The sequence below is a fragment of the Charadrius vociferus genome, unplaced genomic scaffold (genome assembly GCF_000708025.1).
Source record: "Charadrius vociferus isolate BGI_N301 unplaced genomic scaffold, ASM70802v2 scaffold3, whole genome shotgun sequence".
Lineage (NCBI taxonomy): Eukaryota > Metazoa > Chordata > Aves > Charadriiformes > Charadriidae > Charadrius > Charadrius vociferus.
In genome coordinates, this window is record NW_009647748.1 from 1,812,239 (window position 1) to 1,825,609 (window position 13,371).

Sequence of the window (13,371 nt, forward strand, 5' to 3'; positions counted from 1 at the left end):
ATAAGCTCGTAGCCTGCAGATGTTGCAGTGGAGATGTATCCTTGGAGCACCAGCTGGTAAGTTCCTGTGAGTCATTATCAGTTAAGAACTTGAAGAAATTTTTCTTCTCCTTTCTTGTCTGCTGTGCTGAATTACTGCTCATCATCTGGCCCTTAATGCCAACAGCGTAGGTGGCTGTCAGACCCATTTTAAGCTTCTCATTTGATCCCAATGAGATTAGGTAGGTTTCCTTTTGCTGAGAGGACTAAGCCACAGAAAAAGAAAACAGAAATGTGCTGTTTATTAAGATAATAAATGAAATTTTTTAAAGTTGGAAATGCAGACATTGAAATTTGCAGACCACGTGCATATTTAATCTGCAGTTACAGTGTTGTGTAAACAGTTTACATTCCTCCCTGAAAGGGTAGGAGCTTAACTGTGCATCACCGTGCTTAAAAATACCCCCCCCGAATTCTGCAGGGTTTTGATGTGAATCTGTGTATCAGTTCTGTGACAGTAGGTTGATTGGTCCTGTCTGTAAAGCGGCGACAGCACATGTGATACTGCTGGTCAGCATTGGTTTCTGGGGTTTTTTTCATGACCAAGGAGAACAGCACGAGCAGGATTGTTCTCAAGTGCCTGTAGCTTTGGGCGTTTAATGACGATGATCATGGGTAATGAGGGGGAAAATTCTTGTGTGATGTTCCCTAGTACAGAACTGTGATCGCAGTGCTGCTAGAATACATACAGTAAATAGTGTGGAATTGTCGTTATCTACATTGTTATTAAGAATTGTAAACTTTCTTCTCATTTTCTGAATACAGGTGGAAGTTAAGCCATATGTCTTGGATGATCAGCTTTGTGATGAATGTCAGGGGGCCCGTTGCGGTGGAAAATTTGCTCCATTTTTCTGTGCTAATGTTACCTGTCTGCAGTATTACTGTGAATATTGCTGGGCTGCTATCCATTCACGCGCTGGCAGGGAATTCCACAAGCCCCTGGTGAAGGAGGGAGGAGATCGCCCAAGACATATTTCATTCCGCTGGAACTAAATGATCACTGCAGTGCTCATATGCAGGCCTCAAATTAAGTGCACTCTTCTGTCATCCTGATTGTCCCTACCCCACCCTACCCTTTCTCTTATACAACATAGCATGTCCTTTTGTAGTAGTCTGTAATTTAACAATAGTATAATGAAAGAATGACCTATAATATGGGTATTTTGTAGAATCTTGTCATTGAAAACTGTATTGGGAACTCCTTTTCGTATCGATAACATGTTGCAAGTGAGTTGCATTCTCTTGTCTTTACTACCGAGAGAACACTTAATTTCATGCAACATTTTCTTAGAGGAGAGAAAAATATTAAGAAAAGAGAATTGAAACAATAGAGTATTTTGTTTTTTTAATTAAATTATTGTTAATAAAGAACGTAAGAATACTTTTATTAAAATAACCGCGTAACAATAACACTATCAGTCTGTTCTGACACTTTTCCCCCAGGGAAGCCTGTTTTTGCCTCTCTTTTTGTTTCGACTTCGGATTTTTCCAGCACCAGATGAAGTTAGCATTTACCTACCAACAGGAAAGAGCATGTTTAAAGCAACAAAAATGCATGAGCAAAGTTGAAGCAGCATTATAATAATGATCTTTATTTAAAAATCTGTTAAGGTTTTTGAGGCTGAAATTTTAGCTCGGTATGTGCTCGGACCGTGCCTCTGACTACCACCCACATCCAAATTACTAATGAGATAGGCAGAGCTTACTATATTTTCATCAAAATGATTACATTTTAAGAATTCCTGAATGTAAAAGTTGAGTAAAGTTACTACTGAGGGGGGAGTGCACTTTTTATTTTCTTGAAGAGAACTCAGTTGTCTCGTTACAGCCCTAGAAATCCTACCAAAGCTAGAGTAATGACAACTAGTTAACTGGCATTTCCTCTCCTGAAGGATAAATATATAGATTTTATTTTTGATGGCTATATATAACTCTATATCCTAATATACTAACATTCATCAGGGGCCAGCCTTTGCTCTCCATTTTGACGTGAAAAAGTAGAAAACCTAAAGATACCTCAAGGATATCACTGATTTTTACTCGAGTTTTGATATTCCATTGCGTCACACAAACTAAAATTGGCTGCTTATTCGTTTCCCATCTTGGACGTAAAGTTAGTTTTAAATACCCTCTAACTTAGTTGTAACAGAAGGCATGAACCTACGTCGTTTCCAAGACTCGTTTTGCACTGTTTTCTGAATTTGTGCATGAAATGGGGCAAGCGTGCATATGCCTTTCTTACTCTTCCTGTAGAAAGATTCCCAACTAAGATTCCACCTCTTCAGAACTTAACATGGGGAAATAAAGAAACACAGGTATTTGAAGTGCCAACATTGCTAAGTTAATGCCTGCTTTATTATAAATAAGTTCTACCTTGAGAAGCATTAACACAGTACATGTTAACTGAATGATAAAGAGTGGGTGCAGGGGTTTAGCTTGAAATAGTGAATGAAGGAGTAGTTCTGAAAATTATTTCTATTACTTTTGAACTAATGCCCCGGCCAGCTTCTCAAACGATTATTTAGCAGTGTTGCAAACAAACAGATTTAGTGGCAATCTTCTGAACTGCCCGAGCGGCACGGTACCATCCTAGATTCTCTCAAACCAAAGACTTGCCTCGGCACTGCTTGGGAAACCCCTGCTCCGTTAAAAGCCTTTGTCGGCCCCTCTCGTCCCCTTCCCCCGGCCCAGCTTATCTTTATGAGAAGCAGTTTTTATTTTCAATACAGGCTTTAATGAACTATACCTTACCAAGTTCCAAAGGTCAAAATGGAGACATTTGCTGTCTACTAGTCAAGTATAGAAAGGGAGCTGCTTTTAATGAAATCCCTGAAAATATTGACAACAGTAATGCAAATGCAGAGTGCTCTTGTGTAGATTGTCAGGGACTTTTTTTTCTCTGAAGTACATAATTCTAGTTGGAATGTTCCTTTAATTTTTTTAACGCTTGTAGGTGGCTTGGGGTGTGCTATTGTGCCGATCCTACCCAGTAAACAGGTGAGATGGGTTACCATTACAAGAAATAACACTGTTTGAGAACTAGCTTTGAATAATAATTTTCCCTTTGTACATGACCTGCTGAATTTCGGTACAGTGTTTTTGTAGCTAACTTATTTTGTCATGCACATAATGTATATTTGTTATGCACTACTTTTGTATATCTTGTTTTTCCAACAGTGAGCATTTTTAGGCACACTTTTCACTGACGGGATATCTCTTTATGCAATACCTCAATTTTTCATATTGCAAAGAGTAGCTTTTTGTACTTTTATTACTGAGAGATCTTCATATACTTCATTTTTTAATATAAATAATTTTAATAAATTTTATTTTCTTATATTCTGCTTTTTATACATTTCAGTGCTCTGCATACATTTTGAATTATGGATGTTGTGCACTGGCAATGCTATTTTAGAATCTGCAGAGAAAAGAAAGCATGTTGCTTAAACATCTTAGCCCAGCACCAGGTATTTGGTGTACGTATAATTTAAGAAATAGTATATGTAAAGTTGAGAATTAAAGAAGAAAAGCATGAAAGTGACAAATGACACTGTCTTTAGACCCATGAAATTTAAATGCATAAATATAGTGTAGAAATTTAAAGAAACATCAAAATTGTCTACCGCTTCTTACTAAGTTTTTAAAAATTATACACAAATGCAGACGTTTTTGGTGAATGTTTAGCCATTTTTAATATTAATAAAAAATTGATGTTAGGTGTTTGATGCAGAAATGTGTCTGCTCTTTTAAATTATATTTAAAGAATAAAAGAGAGCCTGCTAAGTGGCAGGCATGTAATGTTAGTATGCATGACTAATGTAAGAAATTGTTATTCTACTAATATTCACTTGTGATTGTGTGACAAGCGTGTTTACAGATTATTTGGTTACACTTCGATTTACAGGGCATAAACAATTATATACATTACTCTGTACTTAAATAGTGATGACATGTCCGCCTGATTACATGGGATTTGTAGTTGGGGTTACCATGTAGCTCCGAACATGATTAACATGGAATTAGGTTACCAGTCTTAGGGTATCACTTCAATTTGCAAAGGGGTTAATAAGCATGTAGTTTTCTCACACTAGCATGGCACTGGCCATGTATTTACAATGTAGTTACAGAGTAATTACATGGTTATTTTTGCAATGTAAAATAAAGTGTTTCTGATTATTTTATATGTAAAGGAACCCCACTGCCCCGTGCTTTTTGGTATAGTATATACTTCTCCATACACAGACCTCTGCAGAATGCAAATTTAAAACTTGCAGTGAATGAATTTAGCGTTTTATAAGGATGCTGTTGGAAAGACTTGATAATTCACCCCTTTTGTTTTTGAAGAGTTAAAACCTTCTGTTAAAAGGTGATTTAAAACTTGAATGTGATGAATTGTGGCAAGTTAACTTCAAGTTATGTGCAATACCTATTTCAGACTTCTGGAAGATCTTTGCAGTGTAATTCTTTGTTTTTAATTGCAGACATTTAAAAATGTCATTTTCTACTGTTCTAGTAAATCCTCTTTCTTGCTGGTGTTTCTAAAGAAAAGAATCAGAAATCAATCTTTCTACTAATGTAAATTTGAGATTATTTTTAAAAAAATGGAATAAAAGGTTTTGGTCATTTGCTTTATTTTATTATCTTATTTTAAAGCTACTGTGATAGCATTGTAAGAATTGGGACAATATTGTATTCAACTGTTTTATTTTTTATATTTTTAAATTTTAAAGTATAATTAGTTTTTATAATTTTCATCAGATTTTTTTGTTATATTTTTTGGAAGTGAAACTTTTAGCAAGTGGGTGTCTAGTTTTTACTAATCCCTAATATGTTTTTCCCCCAATGTATTGCTCATATTATCAGAAGGAAAAGTTATTTAAGTATGTCAGTTAATTGTACTACTTGGCTGAATTTCCATATAGTTTTTACTGTGTATGGGGAGGTTGTAGTATTTATTATAGCATTTTAAATAAGGGTAATTCATTTTTTATTAAAGTCATTTTCACGTTTAAGTTCATATTTTTGTATGTTCTACTCTAAGTTATATAACACAAGTTACTTTTTTTAAAGAGTTCATTTGTTGAAGTGCTAGTGAAAATTAATGTTATTAAATAGTTTGCAAATGACTATTTATACCAGTATGCATATAATTTTTAAATATTTGTAATGTGAGATGTTGAATGAATAAAACTTTTAACTCAATGTTTCTTCTTAACCTTTTTATTTTAAGCTTTCTGTAGAAACATGTTCCTTTGTGCCTGAAGCTCATGGCGCTTGGGGATGAAGCGTACAGCACGCGTCTGGCTACATGATGTGTAAAGTGCTTCAGGCTAAGTTCTGCGGTCCTGTTCCAGTCAAAACGTGGAGCGTGGCTTTGTAGGGGGCGTGTGAGGGAGGGTGTAAGCATCCAGAGATGGCGAGATGGCATTAAATTGGTGCAAAACCAATGTGCAAAGCTGCAGAAAAGGAAGGGGCAATGTCTAGAGGACTGAATCAGTAAGGAGAACCCTTTTTACTGCTTGTGTCCAGATGCTGTCTTTAGGGAGTGCTGAATGCTGACTACTTAATTTTGTGAATTTGGTGCTTGTTGAGTGTTCGTTAGAAATCGCGTGTAGCTTTGGAACTGCCTTTCAGCAGTTTCAGCGCTGCCATTTCTATTTTTTTGCACAGCCTTAAGCATATCAACCTAGCCAAAGAACTGGAGTTTGATCACTTGTTTCTGCTTAGTGCTCTCTGCAACTAATTCACAGGGACAAAGATGAAAACCAATATGCAGCTGCAAAATCGAGCTAACTGGGCAGGTGACATGTTACATGAGAGGAACACCACTGAGGCACATGTAATGCATCGTGTAAGTCAGACACCGCTGTGCAGCTGGGACAAAAAGATAACCAGACGAGGGTCAGAGTAGAGCCAAGCAAGGCGTGGACAGACAAGGATTCTTTTTTAATTGTCTCATGGTTGTGATCTGATACTAACAGAAGGAAGAAGTCCGGTGTTTTAAAGAGCTTGCCGGCGTCAGCCTTTAATGTAAAATATCTAAACTTGAAATATCTAGCAAGTCTTACGAAGTGTTACAACTTTATGTATCTGCCCTTCAAGGACTATTCAACAGGAACTGTGCAGAAAGGATTCAAGAGTTTTGCACCCTCAGTAGCTAGGAATTCCCAAAACTTTGTTGGTTTTCTTACTTTCATATGAACAGCGAAGCTTCAATGAAGTATAGTTCTAATTGGTCTGGAAGTAGCTCTGCTAAGTGGAACCGAGAGTTGGGATATGCACATGTACCTTGTGAGAAAAACTGCCCTAAATACAGTATCGGAGTAGGAATCAAACTGCGCCGACCAGCACGCTGCTGCTGGCGTCTGAGCCGCTCATCCCTTGTGGCATCATCTAAGGAATGGTGCTGTAAATGTTAAATAGGTGTTGAGTATCATTCTTTTCTGTGGGTGCTTCAGGAAATGCAAATCTTACAGAACTGAGCTATAATGGGATTAGTTCTGCAAGATGCTAATCATTTCGATTCCCATTGGCTTCTGATGATGCAAACTTAGAAGCTAATGCCTGTAGAAACTAATTTTTAACAAGAGTGGAAAGTTTCTCTGGTGACTCCATGTGTATACTTCCAATCCCTTCAAATGGCTGTTGAAAAATAAACAGAAAATGCTGGTACCCTTTGGATCCAAAACAGAGAGGGCAGAGATGGGTTGTCTGCCCGGAGAATAGGGAATGCCTCGGCACTGCGTTTTGTGCAGCCAAACAGCACCAGACAGTATTGACCAGTTTGTAGCGTGTGACTTGGCTGGTAACGGAAGCATTATCTCTCCGTTCTCTGCGTTGGTATTGTTAGGAAATAGTCATAGTTCAGCCTCTCCCAATGTGATAACAAGTTCTTGACATTGTTTTCAAGTGCAGATGGTCTTTTAGAAAGCATGTGCTTATCAGTGGTTTATCTGATAATGTTTTTGAACGAGTATGCTAGACTTGAAATTTGGTCCTGAAATATGGGGGGTGTAAGTCTTTTGATGCCACAGTGGTGGAATCAGTGATGTCCTCCAGAAGCAAGGCACTCCCCGACTGATTTCACCTCAAAATGCTATAAACTTAGAGGTGTTTATCAGGACACGGCATCTGATTTACAGCTAGGGATGTGTATATTCATTCTAAAATTTTCCTGTTCTGAAGATTGCAAAATACTTTGTTGAATGTTTAATAAATGAATTTTTCTTACATAAGCAGAGTCTAAAAAGTTCAGCTCAGTAAGGTGGAATGCCAAAAGCCTGGAGCGTTCAAAACTAAACCCAGTCACTCTTGGTCGTGATGGCCTTGGCTGATTCTGAATTACTGAGAAGTAACTTTCTAGGAAAGATGATATAACAAATCCCTTTTGGGTTTCAGTTTGTCCTGAAACTATAAATAAATGCTACAGGCAGACTCCAGAAGATGGAGGTATGCCTGCTGGGTGGAATTTCAGAATTTCCACAGTCCATGAATCTCTGCTATTTTCTTTCAGCACAAACTGCTCATCGACCGCAGTCAGCCACCAGCTTTCTCTTGGGTGCTGCTTTCGCTAAATGAACTGCTACATTCCACATCAGTGAAGAAACTACGTTTGGGTGGAGATGGATATAACCCATCCAGTACTGATTTAAAGGCTAAGGTATATTTTAAAGAGAGTCTCTTAGCTGTCAGGTCGTTGTTGGACAGTTTCTACTGTCTGCCCCCATTCTCCAGCTGCTGTTTATTCAGCGCTGTGAAAGCCCACTCAGCCACAGTCCAAAACGCACGTTGCTTGCCTGCAGGAAACCTAAGACAAATAATAGCCTCAGAAAGGATAGATGAGGAAGAAACACTGACATCTCTTCCTCTGTGTAAAATAAGCTGATTCAGTCTGTCAGTATGAAAAACGGCCTCTGGGATAAGAATATACTCGCAGCTGTCTTTGCAGTCATAGAAATTGAAGGCGGTGGGGGTGGTGGTGGTGTTGAATCGATGCTCTAAATGCATTACTGAACTCCCCATTTAAGATGGGGAGAAAGTCTTTCTGAAACTTGATGCTTTGATTTACGCTATCAGATATCACCTGTTGTCATGACACATGAGCTATACTTTGCTGACTTCTTGTAGGGCTTGTCAGAGAGACAATTCGATACTACACGTTAATTTATTTGAATGTATCTGTCACTAAGGGAGGCTCCCTCCGTCACCTGGGTCATGCAGCTTGGGAGACTGTAGCGCAGTACTATGCCGTTAAGGTTCCTGCACAAAATTTGCTAGTCAAAAGTTCTCAGTCCTCCTTGTATATATGAAATATGGAAAAATGTAAGGTCTGTGTTTGTGTTTTTCTTTCTGAAATTTAATTTTTGGTGAGTAATGAAAGCTGAGATTAAATCCTTTGAACACAGCGCAGGTAAAGGGTAACTGTGAGAACACAATTTTGGTTTTGCGTTGATCTTAAAGTTTAAAATGGACTTAGTTTTACCACTGTCAGCTATGTGGCCTTTTTTTTTTTTTAATTCCAAAACTGTATAGCTGTGCGAGTTGCTTTCCTTTTCATGGCAGCGAAGAGCATTGAGTTTACTTAAATGGCAGACTGACAGTGTAGATGCAGCTGACACGCTGTGTGCCTTAGTAGCTCTTAACACGGTTTTGTAATCTGTGGAAGAGTGGCAATTCACACATAGAGCAATACGTTAAAAAAATCTCCGCCAACCTTCTCCAACCCAACATTTGAGAAAATGTTTGCTCAATCTAAATCACCGTCTCAAAGTGCTGCTGACTCATGAACCAGGGTCAGTTTGCCTGCTGGTTGTTCGTGCCCTGCTATGCATGTGAAAGCATTCCGTTGTCAATTTAGCCAAGTGTCATTTTTCGAGACAGTGCTTGTCGCTTTAAGCACATGCCCAGTGCTGGTTTGTGTATGGAGTACATTCGTGCCAAGTGTTTCTGAATTTTCGTTCAGTGAGTTAAATGTGATTTTTGTAGGTTTTGAGGAACATTCTCATTGTAAGCAGCAGGCAGTAGCCCCCAGCTTTGCTTCAGCGGGCCAGCTGTTCGCAGGCAGATGTTGCTCTGTACACACTGGCAGAATCAACTCAGCTCTTCAGTCAGTGGCAAGAAAATTTGCTCAAGGGTTGCTTTTACAGGGGGATGTCTTTGGAAGAATGTGATGGCAGAACAAAGCAGTGACTGCTTCAATTTTCTCTGCAGAGCCAGCGATCCTTGGAGACAGAAGCCCTGCTCTGTTCCTTTTCGGGCAGCATCCTTATGTCTCTGGGGGTAGGGAGGGAGCGAACGTGCAGTATCTGGAACAGTTCTGCACAGACCCTGGTGTCGTTACGAAGTGGACTTACTGCTGAGGAATGAGTATGTTCAGTGGTATTTATACCGTAGTTAAATAGGACTGTCTCATATATGCAGAGAGATGTATTGGTGATTACGTTCGCCTACAGGCACACTTTGGCCTGAGATCATGTTAGATTTCGGAAGAGAAGCTAAGAAAACTTGAGCTTTCTGTGCTTGGACAGATGGTCTTGGAAGACCTACATTGCTGCTGAATCTGAGGATGATTTAGTAGTTTTTTGCTTTTTATATCCTGCGCTGAACCAGTATTCTTCCAGGATGTGAGAAAACAGTATCTGGAGGTTTGTCGCAGGTAGGAGGAAACTGCCCCGTGGGTGTTCGCGTAGGGTCTGACTGCACGTTCACCAGTAAGGGTAGTAACAATATCATAGTCCCTGCAGCATGAGATCTGGAAGAGCCAAGGTAAAGTTTTACTGTCTCTGATTTGGAAACAAAGGGTGTTGTCATTAAACACCAATAACTTGCACATTTGTGTGGAAAAATGAAATCAGAGAAACGGAACTCCTTGCCTGCCTTTTGCTGTATCTACTTGACTACAAACCTTTCCCAGAAATAAGGCTGTTTAATTCTGGTGTTATTTTTAGCAATCCTTTTGCCTTTTTGAGTTCCCCCATAGTTTTATTTCAGATTGGCAATCTCTGTTTAAATACTCTAACATAAAGTTCTTCTAAGCCAAGGGTTTCAGTCTCATTGACTTGGATTTTGATTATAAAATCTATGGATCTTCTCAGTGATTTGAAAATCTCTCAAGGGGAGGCTGAAGCTTTTATGTAACAAACTTACTTTATAGCCTGCTAAATATTTTTATGCACAGCATGGAGGAATGGGGAAATATGCCTCTCCTTATGACTGGTGTGGATGAAGTGATTCCCACATGTCTGGTTTGTAAAGCAATCTGAGATATGCAGGTTCATTAATATGAAATGCAGGTGTGCTAAAATGGCAGCTGGCCATTTTATCTCTCTGCTGCGCTGTGTTGTTGCTTGCATAATTAACTGTGAGATCCATTGTAAATTATGAAATTTTCGAAGTAAGCAAAAACTGAAGGCATAATGCATTCCTTCGATTTACCAGAAGTGGTGAGTTTTGTTTTTATAATGATTCCTAGTTATACTAATAAATGGTCCCCAGTGTATTCCGTAAAGTAACCACATTCTAATAAAATACCTCACTCCAGTGACTCTTATTAAATATTCTGTGAAAACAAAGGAGATACAGTAATTGTTTGTGCTACTGCTGAGGGTATAATTAACAAGGTTTGACTGTAGCTGTTGTCAGAATTAGCATACTTTCCACGTAAAAATCCCTGTTAACAGTGTTAAGATTCATATTTCAGATGTATTCACAATTTGCAGTTGATCAAGATAATGTAATACTTAATAAGCAATCTGCCTTTCCTGAATTACGTTGACTCACGTGAGTACTTTGTTTAACTCCATTGCAAAGAATCCTCATACAAAACCAAATCTCCAAGAGAAGGAGGAGTTCCCTTTTTGCAGGGAATCACTGGAGAGTCAGGGAATCACTACATGTGTGATGTCCCATGGGCTCCTTCCTTCCTTCTCCACCGCATCAGCTGTACTTGCTACCACCAAAACCTGCCTTATTTTAAAACGTTAGTCAAGGTTCATAGCAGATGGTGCATCCTTGGCCAAAGTAAAACTGAAACAATAGAATTCAGGAAACAATGCAAGTTCTGAGCTGGAAGAGCTGATGTGTGAATATAAAACAAACAGCATGACGTGGTGCCGACTGAAAGCTAGAATCTGGCCTGGTTTTAACTAGGCAGTTGAAGATGTGGTGAAAAACTGAGATGTTTGTTCAAAGTGACAAATAGAGAGATAGTGGCTAGCTGGTAGTCAGTTCACACACGTGCAAAAGACAATGAAGAACAGTGGCAGCTGAAAGAGCTGAATTTTCCAGTTCTGCAGATCGCTCATAGATTTTTAGGTGGCATTGACTTTTGTCAGTAGCAATAGAGCCTAAAACGGATCTGAGTTGAATTTGCTTTTGAAATCAAAGTTCTGGCAATGTGGTGTTGGGAAAAGTGGACAAAATGTGCCACACGAGGCATGTGCATTTGCAGGAGTCGAGTGGAAGCATATTCCTTTAATACAGATGCTGAGAAAACCACTGATGTGGCAGCCCTGATGCCCCGAGAGGGCCGTAGGAAGGAAGCGGCCTGCCAGTTGGCAAAGGGGACTCCAGGTCAGGGAGGTACAGCAGCAAGTGTTCGTGCACAGCGTGGGGACAGTCATGGAATGGAAATGGTGCTGTTTAGGTTTATGTGTGCGTCTTCTGTGCTTTTTTGTGGTGTGGACTGACCCTTGTGTATTTCAGCTTTCTCTACCAGGGCTTTGTGATTAATGGACATGACCAAGTTTGCACTCCAGGATCCACTTTTAACGAAGCTGCCTCTCTCTGGGCTTAATACCCCCAAACTGAACTCGCTGGCTGCTGCCTCACCAAGCCAATTTCTTAGTTCAGATCTTGGCGGAGAGGGAGTCTCTGGTGTTTGGGGTTTTTTTTTTTTTTTTTTTTTTAGATCACAGTTAATATCAAAGCTACTGACTCAGTGATTTTATCGTATCTATGACCTCCTTTTCAGCCTTTATGCTTCGAAGCCTGCCGTAGATGCCCTTTTATCATGGGGAAATAACACATTATTCTAGCAAACTGTCAGGCTGTGCCTCTGCAAGTCGTTTTCCTCTTTTTTCAGCCGCATACACAAAATGCCTTTTTTTTCTCTGTTTTTCTTTTTTTTTTTTTCTCTTTTTTTTTTTTTTTTTTTCCCTGCCAGTGTATAAAATAGCTGGAAATCCTGGGATACTTCGCAGAAGGGCGCTGCGGGTGTTTTCCCCTTCCCGGGGCTCCCCCCCTTCCCCGCGGGGGGGGGGGGGGGGGGGGGGGATGGAGCCGGACCCTCGCCAGACATCTCCTTTTGGCGGGAATCCCTGCCCGGGGACGAGGGGACAGCACAGACCCGGAGACCTGGAGGGCTTCCAGCCTCCTCCGAAAGTCCGGTGGGGAAAGGCTCCACTTTGCTTCCCGGTCTTTCCAGAGCCATTCGCAAGGGCGACACATCGCCAGCACCATTCCTATTGCTGGTGCTGCTAAAACAATGGGGGGAAAAAACAAAAAAAAAAAAGAAAAAGAAAAAGTCTTCCTGTAGAATTTATTCTTCCTAAGGCGCAACGCTTTCCCTCCTCTGGACAGCTAAGTGTGGTGAAACTCTGGGAAATAATGCTGAGCGGTGTTTCAGTGCCAAAGGAAAAATCAGTGGGACTGGTGCTCTTACGTGGTTTGGGAAATCCCACTCGTCACCGGCCGTGTCTCACAAGCCCGTGGCTGCAGTGGGGCCCGTCGCCCCTTCGTGGGAGGGACTCCCCACTGCCACGGGCGTCCTCTCGGTATCGCGCAGGGTGCATACACGCCTGCTGTTGCTCGAGGGACAAAATGCCAACAGGTATTTAACCTAATGTTCCATAAACGTTGCTCACCCGGTGGCGGGGGCCCCCCCGAGCACTCGCTGGTAAGCTGTTTGGAGCACATCAGTGTGAAAACGCATTATATCAACGCAGGAGCTGCATTGGCAAAGTGCTTGTGTTCCTCCTCTGTAAGTCACAGCAGAGACAGACAATACATGTGTCACCTATTCCACTTTATCAATAGTTTGCATGAAATATATCAATATATGACTTCAGGCAGCATACTCTGTGCTAAACCATACCTAACGCTGGCCGGAAGAAGCCTTGTGGAGCAGGTTACCACCGTCTGTGTCTGAGTGAGACACCGGCACAGTACCAGGCCCGCTCCTATTCCGCACTTGGCTCCTTCCTCCTTCCTGCTCAGAAAACAGTTATTTCTCCCTTTTTCACCACCCAGCCGGAGCACTGACATGGGCCGACGGCGCTCAGAGAGGACGAGGCAGGAGGGGTGGTCAGCACGCCCCCCCACCGCGCGGACTGCC

The 13,371-nt window shown here is 40.6% G+C and overlaps 1 protein-coding gene across 1 annotated transcript in view; it reads left to right on the forward strand.

Moving 5' to 3' along the window:
• Positions 1-1,621, forward strand: part of CPEB4 (cytoplasmic polyadenylation element binding protein 4) — a 40,853-nt gene extending 39,232 nt beyond the window's left edge. The window contains exon 9 of the mRNA XM_009882072.1: positions 804-1,621. Coding sequence (XP_009880374.1) covers positions 804-1,031 — 228 coding nt within the window. The 3' untranslated portion in view covers positions 1,032-1,621. The remainder of the gene's footprint in view (positions 1-803) is intronic.
• Positions 1,622-13,371: the final 11,750 nt, after the last annotated feature.